We start from the raw sequence: 27066 nt of genomic DNA on the forward strand, positions 1-27066 counted from the left end.
GCTAGTTAGAACGGGGTTGGTTGTTAATCAGATAAATGTAAACAGTAGACGCACATGCAAAAATACACGTCTTTGGTAGTTAGGACAGTTTGTCATTAATCCAACAAGCATAAATACCAAGGATATGAGATGATGCACATATGTGCACGCTCACACTATTCTTTGCCAGTAAGGACAGACTTGGCAAGTTGCAAATGCAGCATTAATCTGTGAAGTGTAGACAGTAAAGGATGTGAGACACACTATTCTTTGTTAGTAAGGACAGACTTGGCAAGTTGGAAATGCGGAATTAAGGACATCATCCAGAATTGACTGAAGTGGATATGAAGAACAATCCCTTGCCACATCATTTAATCAGGTGAGCAATCACTAATCATGGAATTGAACTCCTAGGACAACCCTGCCCGAAATATGCACAGAGACGTTGAAAATTTAACTCACCGTATGAGATAAAATGTTTCACTTAACCATTTCTTCCCTAGCTCAAACTCCTCAATACTCATTCGTTCAATAGATTCCCCATACCTAAGGTGAAGCAAGAGAAGAGTTAATGATCATAGCATGCACAAGTAAATATGCTAGTTATAAATAGTAAAAATAAAATTATGCATGTTAGATTATAAGGCACATCATGAGACACTAATTGTCAATGAAGTTATGAGAGAGAGAAAGAGAGGATGGAGTCAAAGAGCATATTCACCGTCTTACAAAGTTATTTCTTTATCTCTAAAATATTTTTTTTAATAGACAAAAAAGGATAAATCATTTTATCAACAAACTCTAAACTTTAGAGTTTAGACCTAGCTATTCAATACCAATACTATCAACAAAATCCACAAGATAGATGTTACCTAAATCTAAACCCAGCCCCCATCTGACCATGAAAACAAGGTCTTTAAAAAACAGATTCACGTCCAAGCTTAACCCTTCAATCCTTCAAACTGTTCCATTCTTGTACTCTTCCCACACGAACTAGAAGACATAAAGGAACCACCTTCAAACCACAGTGCACTCGGACAAATTACAGCACCTTCCTAGCTAAGCAGAACATCTCTAATCAAACAAGAGAGAACCCTAGACACTCCAAAAAACTGAAAACTAAGGATCATAACCCAGAAGCCTAGCCACAGTGGATAAGGATGCAATCAGACTACTGAAAAATCTTGTTCGCAAAGAAAGTACCAATTGACCCTATGACAACCTCTCATAAGTTGATTGTTGACAAGGATTTTCTCCTATGCAACTTCCCACATGAAAAATCATCTTAGATCCCAGGGTTCCATATCAGCTTTAGCTCAAAAGGTTGGAGCTTCAACCATATTTAGAGAATTAAAGTAGAATCTAACTGAGAACGAACCCCTCTTGGCAATCTTCTAAGCCAACTTATCCGCCATGCCCAGAAAACTTCTAGAAAACACAGCATTATTGAGAAAAGTCGACCAAAGTCAACTCGTGATCCACAATGTTCCTTCTAAACCAGGATAGCAACAAATCTCATCCTAATAATTTGACACCCAAGCCTCTTTATGGATACATGATTAAAAAAAATCCAGAAATCATTCTCTTAAAGTCCCCCCATGTCACCAAGGGTCATGCTAAAACTTGATCCAAAGGCCATTACCAATAGAAAATTGTCCTCAAGAGAAAAATCATTCCCACTCTTTCCAATTCCATTCCTAAGCTTGAATCATAAGCTTCTCTATCTTAACCAACCATCCCCTTCTTCCAATTCCTCTATCCCCAATCACCTTTCTCCACAAACTATTGTGTTCTAGCACAAATCTTTGTTATTTTTATTTTTATTTTTTTTATAGGTGTGTTATAGTACAAATCTCCTAAAACACTTTCCAAGTTAGGCACTGTTGAGATGCCCAAGGCTCCTTATAACCAAGCCCCCTCATAATCTTGTTAGAACAAATAATCAACAACCTTTCCAAATGAATCTTCTTGTCTAAACGCAAACCCCCCACTACCAACTAAGTTAGGCCTCTCCCATTCCTCTGAAGCTTCTTCAACCTAGCAGCAACTAAACATTGAATTGCAAACAGCAGCTTGAGTTACATAGGCAACTCCCACGGGTGCTCTCTAGAAGGTTAAAATGCCCTCACTTTGATGAATATTTGTCTCATACACCCACCTATCCCCTTCCACACCTCCTAACTACCTACTCTGAACCAAACCCCCCTTTGAAATTTGCCCACAAGGTTTTATATAAAAAAAATGGGAAGAAGGGAAGGAACCACTCCTGCATATCCAATTAGCAGCCAAATTAAACACCTTTTCCATGTCATTGGAATTGACACAATTTTGCCGTGCAACTGCACACACCTAAGAAATCTCAATTAGGTCACCTCAACCACAGAGTGCAATGACATCATCTACACAGAGAAGATCAGAGCCCCCAAACTACTTCCATGACTAAGATGAAAAGGAAAGGTGATAGATGATCACCCTGTCTCAATCCCAAGAAGCAGCAAAAAAGCATGCCAGCCAACCATTGATCAGAACTGAATACTCAAGCAATGAAAAAATAATAATTAAATCCACATCCTCCATTTCTCAGCAAACCCCATATGCTACAAAATATACATGGAAATCCCAGTGCATCTAAGCACAATGCTTTTGAACTTCAAAATAAATCGCAAAATCCTGCTCCTGATCCAAGGCACCGATAATCACATCAACACTGCATCAAATATCTGTCTCCCCTCTAAAATATTTTAAGAAGGAAACTCTCCTTGCTACATGATTTATCCTCAAAGCATCCTTACTCTCATTGCAATCATGAAATCCAACTCCAATCATTATGGAGGATGATTACCATATCTTCCCTGGAGAGAAAGATCCCATTAAGGACCATTTTGCTGTGATGATGATTAACAGCTATAAGCATTTATTATCTTGCAGAAATTATGGTATTCCTATTCCTCTTCATCTTTCTAGAGGATGGTTCTCATAAAATAACACCATCTTCCCTCAAGATAAGGATCCTCATTAATGACCATATTCCTGCGATGGTTGCTTCAACAATAGACAGTTAATATATCCCAGAAAACCATGGCATTCCTATTTCTCTTCAACCACAACTCACTTGATTTATTCTCATAGAAACCATTTCCATGTCAGCTCACCTCTTGAAACCTCTCTTCTTTCACATCTTACCCTTCATTCTAAGGATAAGCCCTCCTTGCTTGTCTGGTCAAACCTAGCTATCTTCAACAACCATCAATTTCCTCGTCCAACATTTCCAAACTCTTCTCCTCCATTGTCTTAATTCCCCTTTACACTTATCCAATTGACCAGTTAGCACATAACTATGAAACCTCCATGCAAAAAAACCCCCTTCTTTTTTTTTAAAAATAAAATCCTCCCTCTTGAGACACATGTTCCTAACCAAGAAGGAAATATCCACATCCTCAAAACTCAGTCAGCAATCAAACTAAACACGAGCATGACCAATAAGGGACTAAAAATAATGCTGGGCTATAATCTAATGAAGTCACTACTCTCCACCAGCCTGTTTGCCAGAGTTAAACATTTCTCACCACATTAAAGTTTGAACATAGTTATGAAACCCTAACTGTCATAAGTGGGTATGCTGTAAGTAGTTGAACACAAGATAACAATTAGGTCCAAAATGCTATGGTGAGCAATAATGAATGATATTGACTTGAACTTACCCTGCATCAAAGAAAGGCTTCTTTATGTGTTTCTCCAAAAGTTTCCTGGCATGCTCCCGAACCTAAAAACCAGAAAATTGGACAGGAATAGGCATGAATGTTGGTAGAAAGCTGCATGCATGAATGACATTGTGTTCAAAGATATTTCAATCACTTCATCAAATAGTTCATGCATGTCAGAACTGTCCATGAATAACTATATTAATCCAACTAACAATTAGGAAGGAAAAGTCAGATCAGTTCTACACAGACTCATTAAAAACATTCTAAAAGCCCTATTTTGTGGCATTGATTAACCGGAAACCTACACAGACTAATTAAGAATATTCTAAAAGCCCAACTGTTTGTGGCATTAATTAACTGGATGCTTTAATCGAGTGTTAATGTATGCTTCTTCCATGCTACTTGTTAGATAGTGTACAGTTATTTAGGTTATTTACTTTTCCTTTTCCTCTTCTTTCCTAATTGTATTGTGGGTCCCACTAACATGTATATATATATATATACCCAAGTCCAATGTGTATTATTAATAGTTTTTCAATAACAATAATTAGGGATTCTCCCTTTTCTCTCTTTTCACATGGTATCAGAGCCTAGGGAGAAAAAAACCCTAATTATTTCCAGTTTATCCGTGAATCCATTATGGGAAATCTTTCAGTGACCGTGTTTCATTCCGGTCACCTTTCCCATCTCCTAAAGCTTTCCAATCAACCGTATCACCGTCAGAAAACCCTCATCGCCGTCAGAAAACCCTCACCGCCGGTGACTTTTCCGGGGACCTTTTTCCGGCGAAGTCCTTTTCTGACACCGACCATACCATCAGGTGCGCAAGAAGGAGATCTTCAAGTTTTCTCATAGCACTGGAGGGAGGTTCTCAGCCACGCGCCGACCACACACGTTTCTTCTCCGGCGGCCTGAACCTCATGCGCCGGCTCGTGAGGGCGCGTGGAGCACTTTCTGGCCACGCCCTTCCACCTCCAGCCTCGCCTGACGCCATCTAGCCACCTTCCATCTGTGTTTGTGCCATCCGAGCCTTGCAAGTGCATTTTTTTGGGTTTTTTTGTCTCCGTCAGCCCTCTAAACAGCCTTTCCAGCGACCTCCGATGACTTCCTTTCCACCCCAAGCCCTGCACGTGTCTTAGGAAGTGTTCTTCTACCCTTCCAGTAGTGCCACATTTGTTTTTCTTTACTATTTGGTCTCTCACAGCCACGGATCCTCAGTTTTTTCTTCTTTCAGCCGCAATCTGAAGCCGTATTAGGGCTCTCTTTGATCCAAACATATTTCGTTCTCCAGATAAGTAGATATGGCTACTAAAAGTTCCACTTTTTCCTCTATCATATCTGGATCTCCTATGATTACTTCGGAGAAATTGGTTGGTAGTGAAAATTATTTGTTCTGGTCTGCCTCTGTGGAGCTTTGGTTTATGGGTCAAGGTTATGAGGATCACCTTGTTACGCAAGAGGCGGATATCCCTAAGGTTGACAGAGTACAATGGAAGAAGATATATGCACAGTTATGTAGTGTGTTATGGCAATCAGTTGATCCTAAGATTTTGCTTCATCTTCAGGCCTACAAAACATGCTTTAAATTTTGGAATCAGGCGAAAGGGCTATACACGAATGATATCCTAAGTCTTTATAAGGTGGCTTCTTCTATTGTCAATGTCAGACAACAAGACATGATTTATCTACTTATATTGGCCAAATTGCCTCTCTTAAGGAGGAATTCTTGATCGTGATGCCTTTTACAACTGATGTTGGGGATCAACGAATACAGATTGACAAGTTCTTCATGGTTCTTACGCTTATTGGCCTCCGTCTAGATCTTAAGACCATCCGCAATCAGATTCTTGCCAGTTCCTCCGTTTCATCCTTGGATGATGTGTTTGCTCGCCTCCTCCGTATCTCCTCCACTCAGACTTTACCATCTGATAACACTTCAGATTCTTCTGTGTTAGTTTCTCAAACTAACTCTCCAAGAGGACGCAGTGGTAACCGAGGTAGAGGCCAACGTCCTCATTGCACCTATTGCAATAAGCTTGGCCACACTCGTGATCGGTGTTATCAGTTACATGGGCGGCCTCCCCGCACTGCCCACGTGACCCAGTCATATGATCCTCAACCGCCTCAGTCTCCCAGTTCTTCCACATCTCAGGGTATTTCCTTCACTGACAGTGAGTATGATGACTATCTCCGCTATCAGGCCACCAAGTCAACTTCTGTTGCTTCTGTTGCCCAAACTGGTAATGCTTCTGCTTGTCTTACCCACACATCTTCTCTTGGACCTTGGATTCTAGATTTTGGCGCTTCTGATCGCATATCTGGCAATAAGGATTTTTTCTCTTCTATTACTACTACCTCTGCCTTACCTACTGTTACTTTAGCTAATGGTTCCCACACTATGGCTAAAGATTTTGGTTTAGCTCATCATCTCCCGTCCCTACCTCTCCATTCTATCCTTAATGCCCCTGAGTGTCCTTTTAATCTTATTTCTATCAGCAAAATAACTCGCACTCTTAACTGTTCTATCACTTTCTCTGATAAATTTGTGACCTTGCAGGACCGGAGTACGGGGAAGACGATTGGCATAGAACGTGAGTCTCAAGGCCTCTATCACCTCACCTCGCCTTCAACTCCTGCAGTTTGCATTTCCACTGATGTTCCCCTCTTCATCCACAGTCGCCTGGGCCATCCTAATCTATCCAAGTTCTAGAAAATGGTCCCTCGTTTTTCATCTTTGTCGTCGCTTGTGTGTGAGTCCTGTCAGCTTGGGAAACATACTCGTGTTTCGTTCCCAAAGCGTTTGAATAATCGGGCAAAGTCTCCTTTTGAACTTGTCCACACTGATGTTTGGGGTCCTTGTCAGACTGTGTCTACTTTAGGATTTCAGTATTTTGTCACTTTCATTGATGACTATTTTCGATGTACTTGGTTATTTTTAATGAAAAATCGAGCTAAGTTATTCTCTATTTTCCAGAAATTTTATGCTGATATCCAAACCCAGTTCAATATTTCTATTCGTGTGTTGCGCAGTGACAATGCCAGGGAATATTTTTCTGCACCATTTACTTCATTTATATCCCAACATGGGATCCTTCATCAGTCTTCTTGTGCTCATACTCCTCAACAAAATGGGGTAGCTGAACGTAAGAATCGACATCTTGTTGAGACAGCTCGTACTCTCTTTCTCCATAGTAATGTTCCTTTTCGTTTTTGGGGGGACGATGTTCTTACAACATGTTATTTGATTAATCGTATGCCCTCATCTGTATTACACGATCAGATTCCTCGTTCCCTTCTTTTCCCTGACCAACCACTTTATTTCCTTCCTCCTCGTGTTTTTTGTTGTACTTGCTTTGTTCATATTCTCACTCCTGGACAGGACAAACTTTCTGCCAAAGCCACAAAATGCATCTTCTTGGGATATTCCAGACTTCAAAAGGGTTGTCGTTGTTATTCCTCTGAGACTCATCGCTACTTTCTCTCCGTTGATGTCACTTTCTTTGAGGACTCACCGTTCTTCTCCACCTCTGAGTCTCTTCCTGTTTCTGAAATCTTACCCCTTCCCATTATCTCCCCACCTGATGCAGTGCCTTCTCGCCCACTTCAGGTTTATCATCGCCGTCATCGTGTCGTTGTTCCTCTTTCTTTGGCCAAAGTACCTGCTGACTCACTTCCTATCCCTTCGGCTTCTCCTGCCTCGACTCTGCCTCCTTTTGCTGACTTACCCATTGTTTTTCGGAAAGGTAATCGATCTACTCGTAATCCTCATCCCATTTACAATTTTTTGAGTTACCATCAATTATCTTCACCCTATTCTACATTTGTTTCTGCTATATCTTCTGTTTCTCTTCCCAAGAGCACCCCTGAGTTTCCCATCCAAGGTGGCGACAGGCAATGGTAGATGAAATGGCTGCTTTACACTCCAATGGCACTTGGGATCTTGTTGTTTTACCCTCTAGTATATCTACAGTTGGTTATCGTTGGGTCTACACAATTAAGGTTGACCCTGATGGTCAGGTTGATCGCCTTAAGGCCCGCTTAGTTGCTAAAGGCTATACTTAGGTTTATGGTTCTGATTATGGTGACACTTTTTCTCCTATTGCCAAGATAGCTTTTGTTCGTCTATTGCTCTCCATGGCTGCTATGCGTTCTTGGCCTCTTTATCAGTTAGATATTAAAAATGTTTTGCTTCATGAGGATCTTGCTGAGGAAGTTTATATGGAGCAACCACCTGGTTTTGTTGCTCAGGGGGAGTCTAGTTTAGTGTGCAGGTTAAGCCATTCTCTATATGGCTTGAAACAATCTCCTCGAGCATGGTTTAACCGTTTTAGTTCTGTTGTTCAGGAGTTTGGCATGTTCCACAGTACAACAGACCATTCCGTTTTCTATCATCATAACTCTTCGGGGCAGTGTATTTATCTAGTAGTTTATGTGGACGACATCATCATTACAGGCAGTGATCAGAATGGTATTCAGAAACTAAAGCAACACCTTTTTACCCACTTTCAGACTAAAGACTTGGGGAAACTCAAGTATTTCTTAGGGATTGAGATAGCTCAATCCAGTTCCGGTGTGGTTCTTTCCCAAAGGAAGTATGCTTTAGACATCTTGGAAGAAACCGGTATGTTAGACTGTAAACCGGTAGACACTCCTATGGATCCAAATGTCAAACTTATACTAGGACAGGGGGAGCCTTTAGGAGATCCTGGGAGATATCGGTGACTTATAGTTAAACTGAACTACCTCACCATTAATCGTCCAGATATTTCTTTTCCTGTAAGTGTTGTTAGTCAATTCATACAGTCACCATGTGATAGCCATTAGGAAGTCGTAATTCGCATTCTTCGATATATCAAAAGCACACTAAGCCAAGGTGTGTTGTACGAGAACAGAGGTCATACCCAGGTTGTTGGTTACACAGAGGATTGAGCTGGCTCACCCACAGATAGACGTTCCACTTCCGGGTATTGTGTTTTTATTGGAGGTAACCTAATATCCTGGAAGAGTAAGAAACAAGATGTAGTGGTCAGATCTAGTGCTAAAGCCGAGTATCGAGTTCTGGCTCTGGCAACATGTGAACTCATATGGCTGAAACATCTTCTTTGGGAGTTGAGATTTGGAAAGGATGAACAGATGAAGCTCATCTGTGACAACCAAGCCGCTTTGCATATTGCATTCAATCTAGTCTTCCATGAAAGGACCAAACACATTGAAGTTGACTGTCACTTCATTAGAGAAAAGATCGCATCAGGATGTGTGGCAACTAGTTTTGTCAATTCAAATGATCAACTAGCAGATATTTTTACTAAATCTCTTAGAGGTCCTAGAATTAAATACATTTGTAACAAGCTTGGTGCATATAACATATATGCTCCAGCTTGAGGGGGAGTGTTAGATAGTGTACAGTTATTTAGGTTATTTACTTTTCCTTTTCCTTTTCTTTCCTTATTGTATTGTGGGTCCCACTAACATGTATATATATACCCAAGTCCAATGTGTACTATTAATAGTTTTTCAATAACAATAATTAGGGATTCTCTCTTTTCTCTCTTTTCACACTACTATTGACAGAAAATGATTTATTTAAATCAATGAAAAAAAGAAAAAGAAATTTTGTACTAGAATTATGAGTAAGGAAGAGTTATCCTTCAAAACCAGAAGTCAAGAGGAGAGTACAAGAGAACAGGAAGACAACAAATATATAGCAAGTTCACAGGCTCACAATAGGATCAACAAGTAAATTATCTCTAGAAGGCCAGCAATCCTCAAGAAAGGCCTCTAACATCAGTTGCTCATCATTTGCCCAACTACACAACTTAGTTGGATAATCTAAAAATCGTTGAGAGACTCCTTCCACCACAAGAGCATTAAGAATGTTATGTCTTAATGACCTCACCTCATTCGATCACAAGGTTATGATCTCTACCTTTTGGCTAACCTCAGAGCCACTGGCTTGAAGAACACCTCACACCAGAGTGTCACAATGGTTTCTAAATACACCAACAATCCCCCAAAGCCCCTGGTTACCAAGGAACACAACCAAGTTAGGGCAATCAAGAGGAAGGGCTTGCCACTCTATGCAGGCCCCATCACTCCCCCTGAGCTATAAGCCTATGGATCTTTCCCAATCCATCATAACCAAAGAAGCACCCAGAAATTCCTTAGAAGCAGAAAACCAGAAGGACCTGGGGTAGTGGATAACATTCCACAAATAGCTGAAGATATCCACTAATCCACTAAGCGTTTGACAAATCCTTTCCAACAAAATCCCCCAATGGTCCACTGCCCCAGACTGCACAAGCATAGTAAACAGTACTTGAGGAAAAGGGCAACATTTTTTTTTTGATAAGTAAAACCAAATGTATAAAGAGTGCCTAAAGAAGAACACCTGAAAGTATGTAGGATGTATACAAGGCATAAAGGCCAAAAAGGAAAAGGACAACATATCATTAACAGTAACCTTTTTATCAGCCACAAGCCATAGGGAGAGCTTTAGACTTCCAAATAAATTGGCTGGAATGATATTATTCATGGAATTGCTTTAGAATAAACTTGGAAGAAAATTCTGAAGAAAAAAGAATAGGCCCGATGAAGTCATGAATTAAACCTTCACATTAAGGAAAGAACATGACAAATAAACATGAAACATAGATATCAGAAGCAAAGAGACGTCGTTGATTTCAGGTTCTGATTTCCAGAACAGAGATAAAATAGAGGGGTCATGAAACAAGGAAATAAGAAATCTCTAGTCTCTAACACTGGAAATAAGATAGATGCTAGGATATTGGAGAAAAAGAGATTGATCCCCCATCATAGATCTTCCCATAAACAGATTTTGAACCATCCCCAACTGAAAAGTAACTACAAAAGAGAAATCATGATAACACCAGGGAAAAACTTTACAAGGACACCCATTCAACCACCTAATCAAAACAATTGTGTCCCATTTATGGGGTTGTAGACCATTTATGCTTTGGATAACCTTGTGCCACGATGATTCACTCATCTTAGAGAATCTCCATAACCACTTACCTAGAAGAGTTCTATTCCTCAGAGTCATAGCACCATCCAAAACCACATACCCCTTTCACACTTTAGTTTGTGACCTAATTCCAACCAATCAAGTGATCTCTGTTCCCTACCCCCTCTCTGGAGTGCGGGAAGTCAATGTTGAACACTCTCAATCCTAGACATAACCATAATAAAGACCTTAAAAATGAGCAAAGAGTACATTGAATATCATTCAAACATGCTTGAACATGCATATTCTCTCAAGATGTCATTGATAAGGACAAGGGAGCACAAGAAAGACTATTCATGGAGAACAAGAATCCACTTTTATAACATGTAACTGAAACAATTTATTCAGGGAAAAAAAAAAAGAAGAAGAAGAAGGAAAAACAAACTAAGGATAAAGTCAACAAAAGTAAAATTAAAAAAAAAAAAACACAAATACAGAAATGATAAAATAAAAAAAATAATAATGAAAACCAAACCAAGTGAAAAACACATCCCATACAGAAGCATTAAACTTGAGGGTGAAGGCAACCCTGACAAACTCCTCAGACAAACAAGCATCTCTTTCTTCTTGTTATCCACTACTTGGTATGCAAACTTCAACTTCCAAACAAAAGAATCCCAATCCTCTGGAAAAGTTGATCATTGACCTCCATTACTCTAGGAAACCAAAGAGAGAGAAGAATCACTGAATCACCTTTGATCCAGAGGTTGCTAGTGTCTAAAAAGGATGCAACCTTTATTTGCCAAGATTAAGCAATAACCTCTGCATCTATAATCCTATGACAATTGCATCTTTTCCAAATGCCAATAGGTTGAGCAGCCTGTTTAACAGGTGTACTTGCTGATTCCATATAAATCCCATGAAGAGGGAATACAGTATCTAAATAGGCTACCAAACACATATAAGAACAAACATAGTGATACATTTATGAAATGATATTTTTATATATTCAATTTAAGATAATATCATTTGTTTCCAAAACTCATCTCTAATATAAGGGCCCACATTTTGCAGCAAATATCTAAGATTATAACTATAGTTCAAATAGAAACAAGATAAGTACAAATTTTAGTCAATCATAAACTACCTTGTTCTCCATAGAGCAAAGTGCGAATCTCCAACCAACACTTCTATTAATATTACATAAGAGAGCATCAATCCACTCACTCTTGCCTGAATTGGGGACCCCAGTCACTATAGTCAACTCTCCCGGCACAACCTGATAAAAATAAAAAGTTCAATAAAAAGAGTGGATTCTACCTCTAAAACTAGTTACTCATACATGTTTATGTTACCCAAAGAGTGTTGCATGCTATGATCACAAAACTAAAATTTAAAATATAAAAAGCTTCCACTTACAAAATAACTGGGGACATCAACACACGTGTTAATATAGTTTTGGATGCATAAGTTTGTGAATAATTGTTCTTTTATTGCATGAGCTTAACCTACACAACTACTAGCATAGATTTTCCTGACAACCAATCAGTCATGGTAAGGCATGTGCCAGATTTTTTTTCCCTGCTATCAACTGGCTCATAAGTATTCAGCATCAGTTCATGCAGGAGTCATAGTTGAAAGTCTCTTATCAGACAATCTAGAACCTTTTGAAATTTGGGATGAGGGCCGCTAGTTTGTATTCTGCTTCCAGGCATCAAATGATTTATTAAAAAAATTACTTCTTTAGACTTTTATCCAGATATATTAAACTAATCTTCCAGTCACGGGATGGATGATCGATAAAGGCAGTGAACAAGCATATGGAACTAACCCTTTCTCAGGTTCAGCTACTGAGTAGGCTTCAACATCAAGAATAAATGGTTTTCAATTACTAGGTAGGGTTCAATGTTAAGAATAAAATATTTCCAGATCCCTTTATAGCTTGAGATATGCAGTTCAATACTTTCAGATGATATTATCCACCATCTTCCCTGAAGAATTCACACATAAAACATAAGAATCAAAATGCAATTTTTTAATTCAAAAGGAAAATTATACCCTCTCATCAAATGGATCCAAAGAAGATTCAAACTACTAACTCCTCAAATACAAATAGATCATAACACTAAATTGAGCCTAAGATTTAACAAAATATATCTGTCAGACTTAAGTTCAGAGCATCCTTATCAGATGTATCCAACTTTACATTTGACTATTCTTCTCAAACCACTCAATACTTCAAGGTGCACTTAAATTTAATGTATTCTTCAGAAGTAATGACAAAGCCAAAGGAAGGTTGAAAACAAAATTTAAAAAGCAATCGAGACATAAATGAAAATTTGTGCTTACATTGTATAATCCATTCAGACCCCTCCATCCAGTTGCAACACCAAGCTCAAAACCAAGAGCTTGATGATAATATGCATCAATCTCATCAAAGTAATGGCTAAAGTTGAACAATCCTTGAATAGGATATAACTCAGCATTCTCAATTACTTCTTTCAGAACATCAGGTCCTAAATACATAAGCACCTGAGAACATAATTTAACAAATAAACAGTGTTACAACTTTGATATTTGCAGGAGAGACCTATACCAAAAAAAATGCAATGATTCCCAGAACAAATATTTTGTGTTAGAACCTGGGAATCAAATGTTTATCACAAGCATGAATGCCAGCTAAAGTGCACACCATGCATCACAGACAGCAAGATGCATAGACAACAGTTACTGCATCACATTTATTATATATCCACTCAATTAATGTCATTTTCACTCTCTATCATTTCTTAGAATAAACATAACACAGCTAATGGGTATCAGATGAAGTTGGGGAAATTATCAAAAGATAATACATATGATGGAGGGACAACTGGACACACTAGGGAAAACACATGAAAAGTCCATCAACTTCATATTGATACATATGCTACAACATGCAGCAAGACATTCTCAATATTTGATGGAGAAACTTTGATGATTTTCACCCCATGAATGAACTCAATCAAATTATTAATAACAAAAAGTATTATATCGAAGGGAAACCTCTAGAAAAGAAAAAATTATTACTAAATAATCTAGTCAAAGCACCCTAAAATTTTCTTATAAATAAAACTAAAATTTTAACATTAAACAAATATTGCATTATTATGTCTGCAGACATTTATATCAAACCTCATTCGCATCTTTGAAATGATCAACTTCATTTTTCTTAGGCCATTTTACTCGCCAACATCTGCCATCCCACAAAAATGAGGAGTTATCAGAACTTTTTCAACAAAGTAAACAATATCATCACACAATCATGTAAACCTTTCTCTTCCAAGGCGGCGTGCAAGTTCTTCAGCTAAGGCAAGACCAGGTGAATCCCCATCAGTTGCAAGTATAATGCGAGATGCCTATAATATTAAAAAATAAATAAAAGATCTATCATTTCTGCATTAATTCATTGTAACTGAAAGCCATGAACCTCCTTTTACCAACCTTCTCCAGATACTCCTTGCAGTTCCATAGATACTGATATTTTGTGTCCTAGCTTTACAAAACATATGGAAGGGGAATCAGATCCAATTCTCTATACAAAAGGTATATTAAAAGCATTAACACCCTTCGCATTTATCAGGGAACAAAGGGGCAAAAACTGATGTGTGAATAGAGCAACCCCAACTACAAAAGAAAAACTGAGCCACATGCCTTATAATTATAAAACTAAGAGACTGGACAAACAGAAAATCTTAGCCAAAAGAAAATTATGAAAGCATGATAGAGGATGCCTAGAATTGGTATCATCATGCAATCTATAGATATATTCATGCAAAGAGAAGTGAATCCCAAAATTTATAGTAATACTGTACAGTTGATATTGCAGTAGTGATAACAACTCCAAGACTCGAGTTGAAATCAATTGATGACAACCAAGTAGCTAAGAGAACATGCATATTCTTTTTTCATTTTTTCAATATTTTGGATAAGGGAAAAATACCGTAAAAAGGCCAGGGATTACAAAGAAGGATGGGGTATCTTTCCTGTATAAGTTGAAGCTAGAGAAAGAAAAAGAAGGAAGAACCAGGAAATTATCACTACATAGAACTACTAGAGATCCAAACCAAACACCCAACCCCTCTAAAAAAATACATCGAATAAAAACTACTAAAGATCAGCCTCCCTTCTTAGAATGGGAGGGGCAATAATAATCCTCAAAAGGGCCTGAATTCTCCTCAAAACAGTCACCAAAACTTCCAAGAGATTCTGATCCCATGATACCAAGAAAAAAAACGCTCAGGAATCTCTTTCCACAAGGAAACTCAAGATGCCCAATTGGATGTCATAATCAATCTTCCAAGAGTGAAAACAGCTCAGCCTTAACAACTACCTGATTTTCAACAGTCTGGATGGTGCATGCAACAAACTCCCCTAATGCCCAACCAAGTTGAAGCTACCAAAAGCACAACCATCAAAACTTAGCTTAATACCACCAAAAGGAGGACTCCTGGACAAATAATTTCCTCTATATTCCTACCCATGGAAGCAGCTTTCAAATAATAGAAGCAATAACCAACTGGTCAAGAAGATAACAATATTTTGCATTATCTATCATAGGTCCCTTTGATCCTCAAAGATCTTGGCATTCTTTCCAGCCAAATCGCCCATCAGAATAAGAGCATGCCACCATAGCACTCTTACAGTTAAAGGCCTGAGAGGTTATGACCAGCATACTAGAGATATCTGAGGGGTTTTCCAAGGATTTGGATAAAAAGGTATGGCAGCCAAGGGGGTATTAACCATTGTTCTGCAACCCATACTTACTTCTATAACAAACCATAGAAGAACTTCACTGCTTTAGTTATCTCTAAAGTCACTTACAGACTAGGGCCCTATTTTCAAAGAACCATGTGTAGGCCTACTCTCTTTGCACTTTTAATATATTTGCTCATTTACCTATCAAAAAAAAAAATGTGTAGACCTACTCTCCTTTCATGCTAGCTTAGGTTTGCACAAGTCTCATGTCTACCTAAATCATCTCTGCTGTGTTACCCATGATCCTACCAAAGAAAATTGATCCAAAGTTTCAAAATAGTAGCTGCCACCATTTCTGTCAAGTGTCAACTAGTGAAATGTGTGCATACTGTCTTCCTAGTTTTTGGTATCACATAACATATAAGATCATGTATCATATATCTTTCTTTATCACATTTCATATCATATTATATATCTGTCAATAATCTTATATAAAAAAATATAAAAAGTAAAAAATAAAAGACCCACTGGATAACCAATAAACCCATACTCCTTGATTCAGAGCATCATCTTCTTTCTAGCAAGGATGCATGAGAAGAGTCCTTTGGCATTGAACATCACAAACCATCTGATGGACAATTTTTATTGAGAGCAATGTCAAAATTTCTTACAATACAGAGCTCCACTGAAGAACTAGTGGACAAAGTCAGTTCCTATTCTTCTCTTCTCTTCTCTTTAGGCCACAATGATTAAGGAGTTGTTCGAATTCTTTGAATGGGAGTGAGTTTGCTTCCTAACTCAAGGAGAAGGGATATTTCATGAAGGCTTGTTTCTTGTATATAGGTAGGGGTTACAAAATCAGATTGTGTTAGAGATATTTCGCTAAAAAAAATTGGTTATCAACACTGGGTGAAAGGATACATCAACATATTAAAAAAATCAACCCAAAGACAAACACACAAACCTTTTCATCAGATTTGAACACTTTCGTAGAAACTGATGCAGGCGCTCCATCAGGGACACTCACACAATTGTAGAATCCAGCTTCTTCCATTGAAAGTTTGTCTATTTCACCCTCAACCTATAATCAAACACTAAAATAATCAGGTGAAATATTTTTCAAATAACTGCCCATAGCAAGTAGAGAGAACATTATTTACAATGATTATATCACTTTCTGCTTTTATATCATCCACACCATAGAATATTTTTTCAGTATCCTCTTCCTGCAGACCAACAGCAAAAAATAAAGAGATCAAAATTGGACTAACATCAAAATTCGTTATAATATTAACCCTCAAAGCAGAAAGAAATGTTATGATCATAGCATTAGAGGAATTATGCAACTAAAGTTATTAACAAATAGGAAAGGCCATTTCCAATATCAGGCTTCATAATTCAAATGAAATCCCCTATACAGGTTTTTGTTTTTAGTTGGTAAACGATGGAGACAAATGAAAAGAAGAAATGCAACAAGAAGACCTCCTCATCAAGAAAAATGGAAAAAGGGAAATACTAAAAAATGACAGGAAACCAAAACCAACTACTTCAATTTGGCAAATAAGATCTGGCAATATGACACATGAGATTCAGACAATGGAGATCCCTTCCACAGGTTTAAAAGGCAGCTAAATTAGATATCATTCCATTTTGTTCACCACTGTTTGTCAGTTACTTGAAGTAGATATCCAAACGAATCAAAAAATACCTGCCAAAAGTTCTTGTTAACATCCCGATATTTGCAACTCACAAACACCCCATTTCTTTGATAAGTAAATGCAATGATAAACTGTCAAGAAAATCAGAAACAGTCAGATATAGTAATAATGATCACATTTAGACAAAAGCAACTAGAATAAAATGTTAACCGCAGGAAGGAAACTAATGTTTGTTATGTTGCCTTGCGGTATTATGATCCCTCTTTTCTTAGTTACCCTGATTGAGAAGAACAGAAAAGCCACTCAGTCCAAAATGAGGCAGAAAATCTTTCATCTTGTCCCTCTTTGGCAACACAATAACTAAGGAAAACTTTTGAGCCATTTAGATTCACTTTGTACCATTAGAATTTATGAAAAGAGATCATAGCTGACACTCCTGGCCTTTATATCAGCCTCACCAGAATTTGCTAATCCAAATCCAATTAGTACAATGCTAAGGACCGATCATTTGTCATATTTATAGGTAAATTGCATATAGAAAAAAAAAAAACAGTTGCCTTATCTCAATCCCTTGATTTATGAATCTATACTAAACCTTTTCCTAAACATCAAAACTCAAAAAACAAAGAAAAAGGAAGAGGGAGGTAAGGAAAATGGCGTCTCTCTCCTTGCTCCAGTGTATTTGAGAGAATGGGCTGGCCAAGTTTTTAAAGAGGAGGAGCACGCAGATTAAAGCTTGACGGAGTTCTTCCAAATGTCCCTTTTGGAGTGGACAAAGGTTCCCATGGGAATCAACAAGAGTTCCTTTGTTGGACTTTTTAGATCATCAAAGCTTGTGTTAATTTCCATTTCTTGTTTTCATTTTCTACTCTTTTCGTGGTACTATGTATTTTCCTTTAACACATGGGTGGAACCCCGTTTTTGTTAGGCACTCTTTAATGTGCCTCTATATGCCAAGAAAAAATTCATCAAAAACAAAGTAGCTCATTGGCCATAGAATTAACTTTTGGCATAAAGGTATCATAATTTATTTTTTTTTATAGATAAAGAAGAAAATATATTAAGAAGAGGCGCCAAAAGAGTGACTCAAGGTATACAATACCGTTGAGCTGTAAATAGAATAGGAGAATTATTTTTCTAAAATGTTAGTTTCCTATTTTTGTAAATAGATAGTTTTATTAGTTTTCTATTTCTGTAAATAGATAATTTTATGATTTAGGAATAAGTTAGTTTCCTATTATGTTTCTTGTTTCTTATTTCTTCTCTTGTAATCTCCTATATAAACTGTGTGTATAGTCAATCTAATAGATAGAACTTATTATTTTCCATCCCATATTTCATGTCATGGTATTAGAGCTGTAGGTTTTTAAGACCTGGGCATCATTCTGGCCTTCATTGCCATTTTTCTGGCCTTCATTGCTGGATTTTTTTTTATTATTCACGTGTTCTTTACAAACCTACTGGAACTTGTTCAATAGTAAAGAAATGGAGAAGCTGAGAAGCTTATTGGGATCCCTTGACAAACTTATTAGAACTTGTTCTTTGGTTCTTTCAGGTACACCTTCACTCTCTTTTTGCATAAATGCCTCACACAGGGTTTATGATGACTCTTGGATAATAGACTCCGGTGCCACATACCATATGACCTCCAAATCTCAATTTTTCCATACCTATACCCCAAGCCCAAGTAACAAGAAAATTGCAGTGGCCAATGGCTCTTTAGCTACCGTTGCAGGTTTCGGAGACATATACATCACACCTACCCTTATTCTTAAAAATGTCCTCCATGTACCAAAATTGTCGGCCAACCTTGTTTCCATTCAAAAGCTAACCCATGATCTTAAATGTTATGCTATTTTTTTCCCTTCTTATTGTGTTTTTCAGGAACAAGGCTCAAGGAGGAGGATTGGACTTGCTAACGAAAGGAGCGGTCTTTACCACCTTGAATCATCTCAGAAAACTAGTAATAATTTGTCGTTGTCTTTTCTCAGTTCCTCAAATAAAGATACCATTTGGTTGTACCACCTACATCTTTTAAGGTTTTAAAGATCATGTTTCCTCATTTGTTCCAAAGATTAGATATTTCTGAGTTTCATTGAGAAACTTGTGAATTGGCAAAACATACTCGTGTATCTTTTCCTATTAGCAATAAAAGTTCTCATCCTTTTCATTTGATTCATAGTGACATATGGGATCCTTCGACTATACCTATTGTTTCTGGGGCTCGTTGGTTTGTATCCTTAATTGATGACTGCACTCGGGTTACATGGATCTTTCTTCTTAAACAAAAATCTGATGTTAGCATTGTTATACCTAATTTCCACTCAATGGTTCAAAACCAATTTGGGGTTAAAATAAAAAGCTTTAGGACAAACAATGCTAGAGATTACTTCAACCAGATTTTGTCACCCTATTTTCAATCACAGGGCATTCTCCATGACTCATCATGTGTTAACACATCCCAACAAAATGGGGTAGCCGAGAGGAAAAATGGGCATTAACTCAAACACAACCCGAGCCTTACTCTTTCAAGGGAATGTTCCTAAGTCCTATTGGGGGGAAGCTGTTCTTACTGCCACATACATGATAAATAGAATTCTCTCACGAGTGTTAGACAACAAAAACCCCGTAGAGATGCTTAAGAGTTTCTATCCATACTTCAGAACCTTAAATGGGCTCACTCCTAGGGTATTTGGGTGCACTACATTTGTTCATGTCCACAGCCAACATAGAGACAAGCTAAACCACTGAGCCATGAAATGTGTTTTCCTTAGTTACTCTATCCACTATCACACTATGTGTCTCTTAAGCACCTATCACCAGCCTACAAAAATTTTATTGTGAGTCTAAACACCATTATCATCCCTAACACTATTTCTGAGGTATTGACAAAAAGGGAATGGAAGGATGCTATGAGAGAGGAGATGAGTGCATTAGAAAAAAATAAAACATGAGAGATTGTTGAAATACCGAAAGGAAAAAACATTGTTGATTGCAAGTGGATTTTCACACTGAAATATAAGCCTGATGGATCTCTTGAGAGACATAACGCAAGATTGGTAGCCAAAGGGTACACTCAAACTTATGGAGTTGATTATCAGGAGACTTTTGCTCCAGTTGCAAAAATGAATACTGTAAGAATCCTACTGTCACTGGCTGCCCACTACAATTGGCAACTCCTACAGTATGATGTTAAGAATGCATTTCTTCATGGTGATTTAGATGAAGAGATTTACATGAACATCCCACCGAGATTTGAGGGAAACACGGATAACAAGGTGTGCAAGCTGAAAAAGGCCCTTTATGGGCTAAAACAATCTCCTAAGGCTTGGTTTGGGAGATGTGCAAAAGTCATGAAAGAGTCTGGGTACAAACAAAGCCAAGGTGACCACACTCTCTTCATTAAGCACTCGCCTACAAAGGGAGTAACTACTCTTCTAATCTATGTTGATGACATCATAGTGACTGGAAATGATGAGAGCGAAAAGCATGAAGTAAAGCAGAGATTAGCAACAGAGTTTGAGATAAAGGAACTAGGGAAACTGAAGTACTTCATCGGTATTGAGGTGGCATATTCCACACAAGGGATCTTCATCTCTCAACAAAAGTATATGACTGGTTTATTGGCAAAAACAGGGAAGATTGGGTGTAAACCAGTCTCTACCCCAATGGATCCAAACCACAAGTTGGGATAAGCTAAAGAAGAACTAGTGGTGGATAAAAGAATGTACCAGAGGCTGGTTGGTAGGTTCATCTACCTTGCTCACACTCGGCCAGACATCGCCTAGTTGGTGAGCGTGATCAATCAATTCATGCATGATCCAAGAGAACCTCATCTTCAAGCTACTTACAGGGTGCTGCATTACTTGAAAGGCAACCCCGGGTGATGAGAATCAACAAGCATTCAAGGATCCATTGCATGTTCCAGTTGGGCCTATTACTAAAGCAAGATCCAAGAAGATCAAAGAAGCACTTAATGGGCTAATTCAAGAGATTTGGGTTGATTCTAACGCGGGACATTCCAAGTTTGGCCCAAAGGAAGATGAAGGTGTAATAAATTTAATCTAAGCTATTGAGGGCTAATCTGACTTGATTGGGCGTGATTTATGGCGTTAATTAATGACTGATTGACTTTCCAGATTCATATCAGTTATTTCCTATTCTAGAGCTTCTAAATTCAGACCAAATCAACCTTTATTTAGGGTTTTAATATTTAGTACGTTTTTTAGCTATTTTCCTATTTTAGATCTGCTAATTTCAAACCAAATCAACTTTTATTTAGGGTTTTAATATTTAGTACCTTTTTTAGTTTAGGGTTTTAATATTTAGTAAGTTTTTTTCATGACATATAAATAGCACGCACTCATTGTAATAGGGGATAATTTTTTTGGAATAAAACAATTAGAAAATGTGAGGCTTTGCTCTTCTTTTGGTTCTTCAAGAACTGTGAACTTATCAGGGATTCTTCCTTGTGGCGTTCAACTTTATACCTTCGGTTCGTGATTCTATTGTAATCATTGGGTCAAGGTCTGTTACTTATACTTTTGGTTCGCGTTTCACTTATAAACGTTGGGTCAGGGTTTTATCAAAAATCCGTATTTTAGCTTTCTTGGGCAATTATTCCAATACTGTTTGTTGGGTCTCAAAGCATGTTGATTGAGGTTCGCATCACCGGGAAAGGAATTTTGTTCAAGAAGAAGAATACTCTTGCTCTAGAAGCATACACCGACGCTTACTATGTAGGTTCCCTAGTGGATCGAAGATCAACTATAGGGTATTGTACTTTTCTTAGAGGTAATCTGGTAATATGGAAAAGTAAAAAGCAGAATGTGGTAGCAAGGTCGTCTGCAGAATCAGAGTTTAGGGTCATTGCTCAAGGGTTGTGTGAACTACTTTGGTTGAAGATTATTCTAGATGATTTGAAAATCAAGTGGGATGGTCCTATGAAGCTCTATTGTGACAACAAGTCAGCTATCAATATTGCTCATAACCTTATACAACACGATAAGACAAAATATATTGAGATTGATAGGCATTTCATCAAAGAAAAATTGGAGGAAGGGGTAGTGTGTATGTCCTATGCTCCATCAGAACATCAATTAGCTGATATCCTAACAAAAGGGTTGAACAGTTTAATGTTTTACGATCTTGTATTCAAGCTGGGAATGGAAAACATCTATTCCTCAGCTTAAGGGGGAGTGTTGAGCTGTAAATAGAATAGGAGAATTATTTTCCTATTATATTAGCTTCCTATTTCTGTAAATAGATAGTTTTATTAGTTTCCTATTTCTGTAAATAGATAGTTTTATGATTTAGGAATAAATTAGTTTAGGAATAAGTTAGTTTCCTATTATGTCTCTTGTTTCCTATTTCTTTTCTTGTAATCTTCTAATAGATAGAACTTATTATTTTTCATCCCATATTTTGTGTCAAATACTTGTACACCCACCGCCAAAACGGCATAAAAAGGAAAAAGAACAACCAAACAAAAGGGGTTAAAACAACCTCAACAAGAGTCCAACTAATCAACAAAACTAACTAAAGTTAGAGGATAAAAGATATCATAAATGAGCTCTATTAAATAGTTTTTTCATCACAGCACACCTTTTATAGCAAATGTGGGACCAGAAAACTCTTAAAGTCAATTCATCCTGATCAATGTCATTGAAAAAGAGAATTCATATATACAATGAGTCCCATAATAAATCATTAAAGATAAATGAAGGTGACAATATTTTTCTTAAACCGAGTGTCAATGTGCACCTCATCGCCATATGTTTTCTGCATGACAAAATTTCTTGCCAATGTTTTTTCTGATATCATTCGCTCTCCAAAATATGCAATTAGCTGAAACAATGCCAATTAGGTAATATTAAGTATTTTGCGTAAGGCAAACAAAATAAATTTACTAAAAATGTTGTTGAACAAGACCATCATAGTTAAAAATAAAAATAAATAAATAAATAAATAAAAACTAGTACTCAAACTTGAAATAATAGTAAGAAAATAAAACAAGGTTCCATGCCCTTTAGGGGGGAGGATTAGCTTTCTAATTAGTAACAACTAAAAATTTGACAAAAATCAAAAAGGAAAATAAATATAAATTCATCACATAATCCTCAAAAATAAACTTTTCAATTTTCAGCTATGATTTTTAATCCTAAATTTTAATTAAGCATATGCACTTATTGTGTTATTATATATATATATATATATATGCCTTTATGTGTCATCTTCAAATTTCTAGCTTTTTAGGTTCATCATCATTCCTTTTCCACTAAAGAAGAAATTAAAAAAAAAAAAACTAATATATTAAGTAAAAAAATTTATTTTGTAATCACCATTATTTTTATTCTCAACATTCAAATGAAAATTTTCCAATATTCATTATAAAGATAAACTTACTTGACTTCTAATAAAGCATTTAACAACAAGAATTCAGTTTTTCATGTAAGATTATTTTACCATTTCTTTTTTTTTTTGATCAATTTTTAATCTTTTACTATTTTTTAAAATGATCAACATAATAAATTCTTTTAACAAAAAAAATAATAATAATTTGATTTTTTTTTAAATATAAAAAATGGTTTAGGATGTGAGTATCATTGTATCATAATATCATATATTGTATCGTGTATCGTATATGTATCGTAAGATATGCTTTAAAATAAAATACAGATTGTGATACATATCAATTTCCATAAAAACTGTATTGTATTGTGTATCATAAGTTTTTAACAAATATGATTGTGTGATAAAAACACTCTTAAAAGACCAAATTGGTTAAACCATCCAATCAAGATAATTGGCAACAAGACAAGTGAAAAGGCGGACCTCCCTACATAGTGGTTCTAAACCCAGACTCTTTTCTGTGATTTCTCTTTTGGGCTTAATTTTGGTAATTTGGTTCAACCTTCCATATGATGATCTACCATTTACAAAGGCCTGCAACCAAATGGAAAACATTAGGCAAGGGGATCTCACAACCAATAATGAATCCAAAATTTTATAGCAAAAAATAATTTTATATCAAACTTGTGTGATAGAACTATCTTACCCGTGTGTCACCTCTCCACCCACATTTTCCTCGATGACATGTCCATACAGCACAATTCCTATAGTACTCAAAAATGTCCATAATTAGATATGGTTGGAGAACTATTGAAAAACAAAAGAAAATTTAAAATTTCAAAGGAAAAAAAAAAGTAGCATACCCATCTAAAGTGATGGTAAGAGATAAGCTTTTCTCCATTGAATAACCACCTTTACACTAAGGTGCCAAGAACAACATATAAATACATATTTTACATTGAAAATAAAAATAAATAAATAAAAGAATCAAAAAATTAAATTAAAAAAAAAAAGAAAAAAAAAACTCTCCAAAAATGAATTTGCAAATAAGAAGCTAAAAGACAAATGAATTCACACGTATCCACTACTAAATGGAATCCTCCCAACATACAAAAGGTTTGTTGCAACTTGTAAGAAGCATTCTTTAGATGTTTGATCATTTTTATCTATATAGGTGATCTATCTGCTCACTCATCATTTTTACAAGTAAACCTTTTTTTGCAATGGGCCTCAAACTTGGGAACCTGTCAGAACCCCAACCCAAACCCTTACCACTTACTTAAGCCAAGCCTCAAGTGCTACTCGCTAATCTTTGTTTGAAATTGGATCCCTTCTTTTTTCTATCTCTTCTCCCTTCAGTATGAATCAAACTGCTGACCCTTAAGACAAAGCAGTAAAGGGGACAACTATTCAACCCCTATTCTCCAACTACAAAGCTCTCTTCTAACTTCAATGATTTATTTTTTTAGTATTTCATCTTTCATCAAACATACTCAATATTTTCCTGCATTGGTGCAAGACCACCATTTATTAGCATTCATTGCCTCTCTGAAGCACTTTCTCTACCACACCTCTATCACTCAATAAAAAATTTTGTACCTTTAGATAGTGGCAACTCTTTTTAAACCAATTGTATCATCTTTTTCTTATTGAGCCAAATGAGTCGAGGGCATTAAGTTATATAGTAGTTTTCCCTTGGAAAAGGACCATAAAAAGATTTTATCACCTGTTTGACAATTTAGTCAGTTCTGAAGATAAACCATGGAAATTCTAATACCATATATAATTAGCCAGTTATGTTTCAATTTGTTGATAGATCCAGGTTTGTTCTTGTTTACCAGATATAATTCAATTAGAGAATAATGCAGCAAATTAAAGCAAGAATTTGTAAGCCTATATGTTAGATTGAAGACATCACTTATTGTTGTATAGCGGCATTAAGTGGTGAAAGTGAACGCCATGGTGAGTTGTATTCTATAACCCACTTTTGGGCGTTCCAATTCATTTATCTATAACCCTCATTCAACAACAAACATAGCAGCAAAAAATAAATAAATAAATAGAACTTAGAATCATATACCACGGGACACAGTAAGTTATCGTACTGCCCAGTTTTAAGCATTTGTGTGTCAAAGCCTATCGCCTCCAGTTTCTTCTTCAAGACGTTGAATCGAGCGGAGAAATTACTGGTGTCTTCTGGGTTCTCCGAATAAACTTCAAGAACCAAAGAAAACCAAAAAATAATTAGTGTCCATAAGCAATTCCAAAAAAACAAAACAAGGCGCGCCCTCACACACATATATATGAGAAGAGAAGAAGGACCTGGTCTGGGGACATTGGAATGGGAAGTGTAAGGTAAGGCGGAGGTTTTGAGGGAGACTGGGAGGATTCTGGAGGTGGATTTTAAAGGGAATGCGGAGATGGTGATGGGTGAGGAAAGGTTTAACCTAAGAGGCAGCGTGAGAGGAGTGGATTTGAGGGGTTGTTTGGAGGCCATGAGGATGGTGGGTGAAGAGGAGATAACTACTCTGTGTTGTTGACGAAGAAGCATTTCTGGGTCTGAGCCCTGAGTCCCTGAGTCTGAGAAGGAGTGGCGAAAAGGGCATCAACAGAGTGTCTTGTTCTTCAGCAGTGCTCCATGGCCGCTGTCCACTGAACAACTTGGGAACGCTCTCCCTACCCTCTCCTTTTCCCTCTCGCACATTACGCCTCTTAGCCTTGAAAACTTTTTAAGAAATATTTGGGTGACATAATCCCCTGAAAAATAATATTTACTTATTAAAAATTATAATATAACCTTATGTTAACATTTTTATCCCTACATTAAAAATTTAAAAAAAAAAAAAAAAAAAAACTGTGCCGTTAATTAATAGCATATTTTTTATACTTAAATTTAAATTTAATTATTTAATAAAAAAATTATAAAAAAAAAAAAATTCATCTATTTATGGTTGTGTTTGAATAAATTTTATTTTAAAACATTTATATTTATTAAATGATTATATTAATAACTAAATCATATACATTTTCTTGAAAAAAATTAAATTAATTTTTATTCATTGTTTAAAAAAAAACAATATTCAAATTATAATCATGTAGAATCTGTATCAAAATCGGAAATAAGTTTATAATAAATTAATAAATTATTTATTTATTTTATTAATATTTTAATTTATTCAAAATTGAAATTTAATCTTATAATAATTTAATAAATTTATTTTTTATTTTTTAAATTTGTTCTTATTATTTTTTCTTTTTTTTCTAATTAATAAATTCAAATATGAACTCAAATATAGATTAAAAATATTGAAATTAGAAGGATTATCACATATTTAAGCACATGTTCTAATATTAACATTTTGAATAAAAAAAATTAGACATTAAATAAAAAGTAATTAATTATTTTTAAACAATAATTAATCATAATGAATATAATTATTCTTAATTTAATTTTATTATTTATTCTTTAATAAATAAATATATTTTATTATTTGTTGAATTTTGAAAACTAAATTAATAACCCTATTCAAGTAAAATTTCTAACTCTTATAAAACTCAAACATAAATAAAATATACTTTAATCATAATTTTTTTCCATGATGTATCAAGCTATGTATCAAAAGTAGGAGCATTTATAAATATTGAAAAAAAAAAAAGTAAGCCTTAATTTTGGATA

General features: G+C 36.2%; 2 protein-coding genes across 4 annotated transcripts in view; both read right to left on the reverse strand.

The window, feature by feature from the left end:
• Positions 1–26074, reverse strand: part of LOC117906864 (twinkle homolog protein, chloroplastic/mitochondrial-like) — a 32270-nt gene extending 6196 nt beyond the window's left edge. For 2 of the 3 annotated variants that reach the window (XR_004649913.1, XM_034820113.1), the window contains exons 1-16: positions 25713–26074; positions 25471–25604; positions 24254–24309; positions 24097–24154; positions 23874–23984; positions 22803–22886; positions 17090–17170; positions 16542–16607; positions 16346–16462; positions 14128–14175; positions 13957–14042; positions 13819–13879; positions 12994–13176; positions 11792–11923; positions 3681–3742; positions 442–525 (exon numbers count right to left, since the gene is read on the reverse strand). Coding sequence is in view for 2 of the 3 variants with exons in the window: in XM_034820113.1 (XP_034676004.1) it covers positions 442–525; positions 3681–3742; positions 11792–11923; positions 12994–13176; positions 13819–13879; positions 13957–14042; positions 14128–14175; positions 16346–16462; positions 16542–16607; positions 17090–17170; positions 22803–22886; positions 23874–23984; positions 24097–24154; positions 24254–24309; positions 25471–25604; positions 25713–25941 (1592 nt within the window). In the remaining variant the exon portion in view is untranslated. The remainder of the gene's footprint in view (positions 1–441; positions 526–3680; positions 3743–11791; positions 11924–12993; positions 13177–13818; positions 13880–13956; positions 14043–14127; positions 14176–16345; positions 16463–16541; positions 16608–17089; positions 17171–22802; positions 22887–23873; positions 23985–24096; positions 24155–24253; positions 24310–25470; positions 25605–25712) is intronic. The other variant, XM_034820115.1, reaches the window with a different exon arrangement.
• The window catches only part of LOC117906993, a 44857-nt gene that overhangs the window by 11408 nt on the left and 6383 nt on the right, over positions 1–27066 (reverse strand).

Source organism: Vitis riparia, chromosome 18 (genome assembly GCF_004353265.1).
Source record: "Vitis riparia cultivar Riparia Gloire de Montpellier isolate 1030 chromosome 18, EGFV_Vit.rip_1.0, whole genome shotgun sequence".
NCBI lineage: Eukaryota > Viridiplantae > Streptophyta > Magnoliopsida > Vitales > Vitaceae > Vitis > Vitis riparia.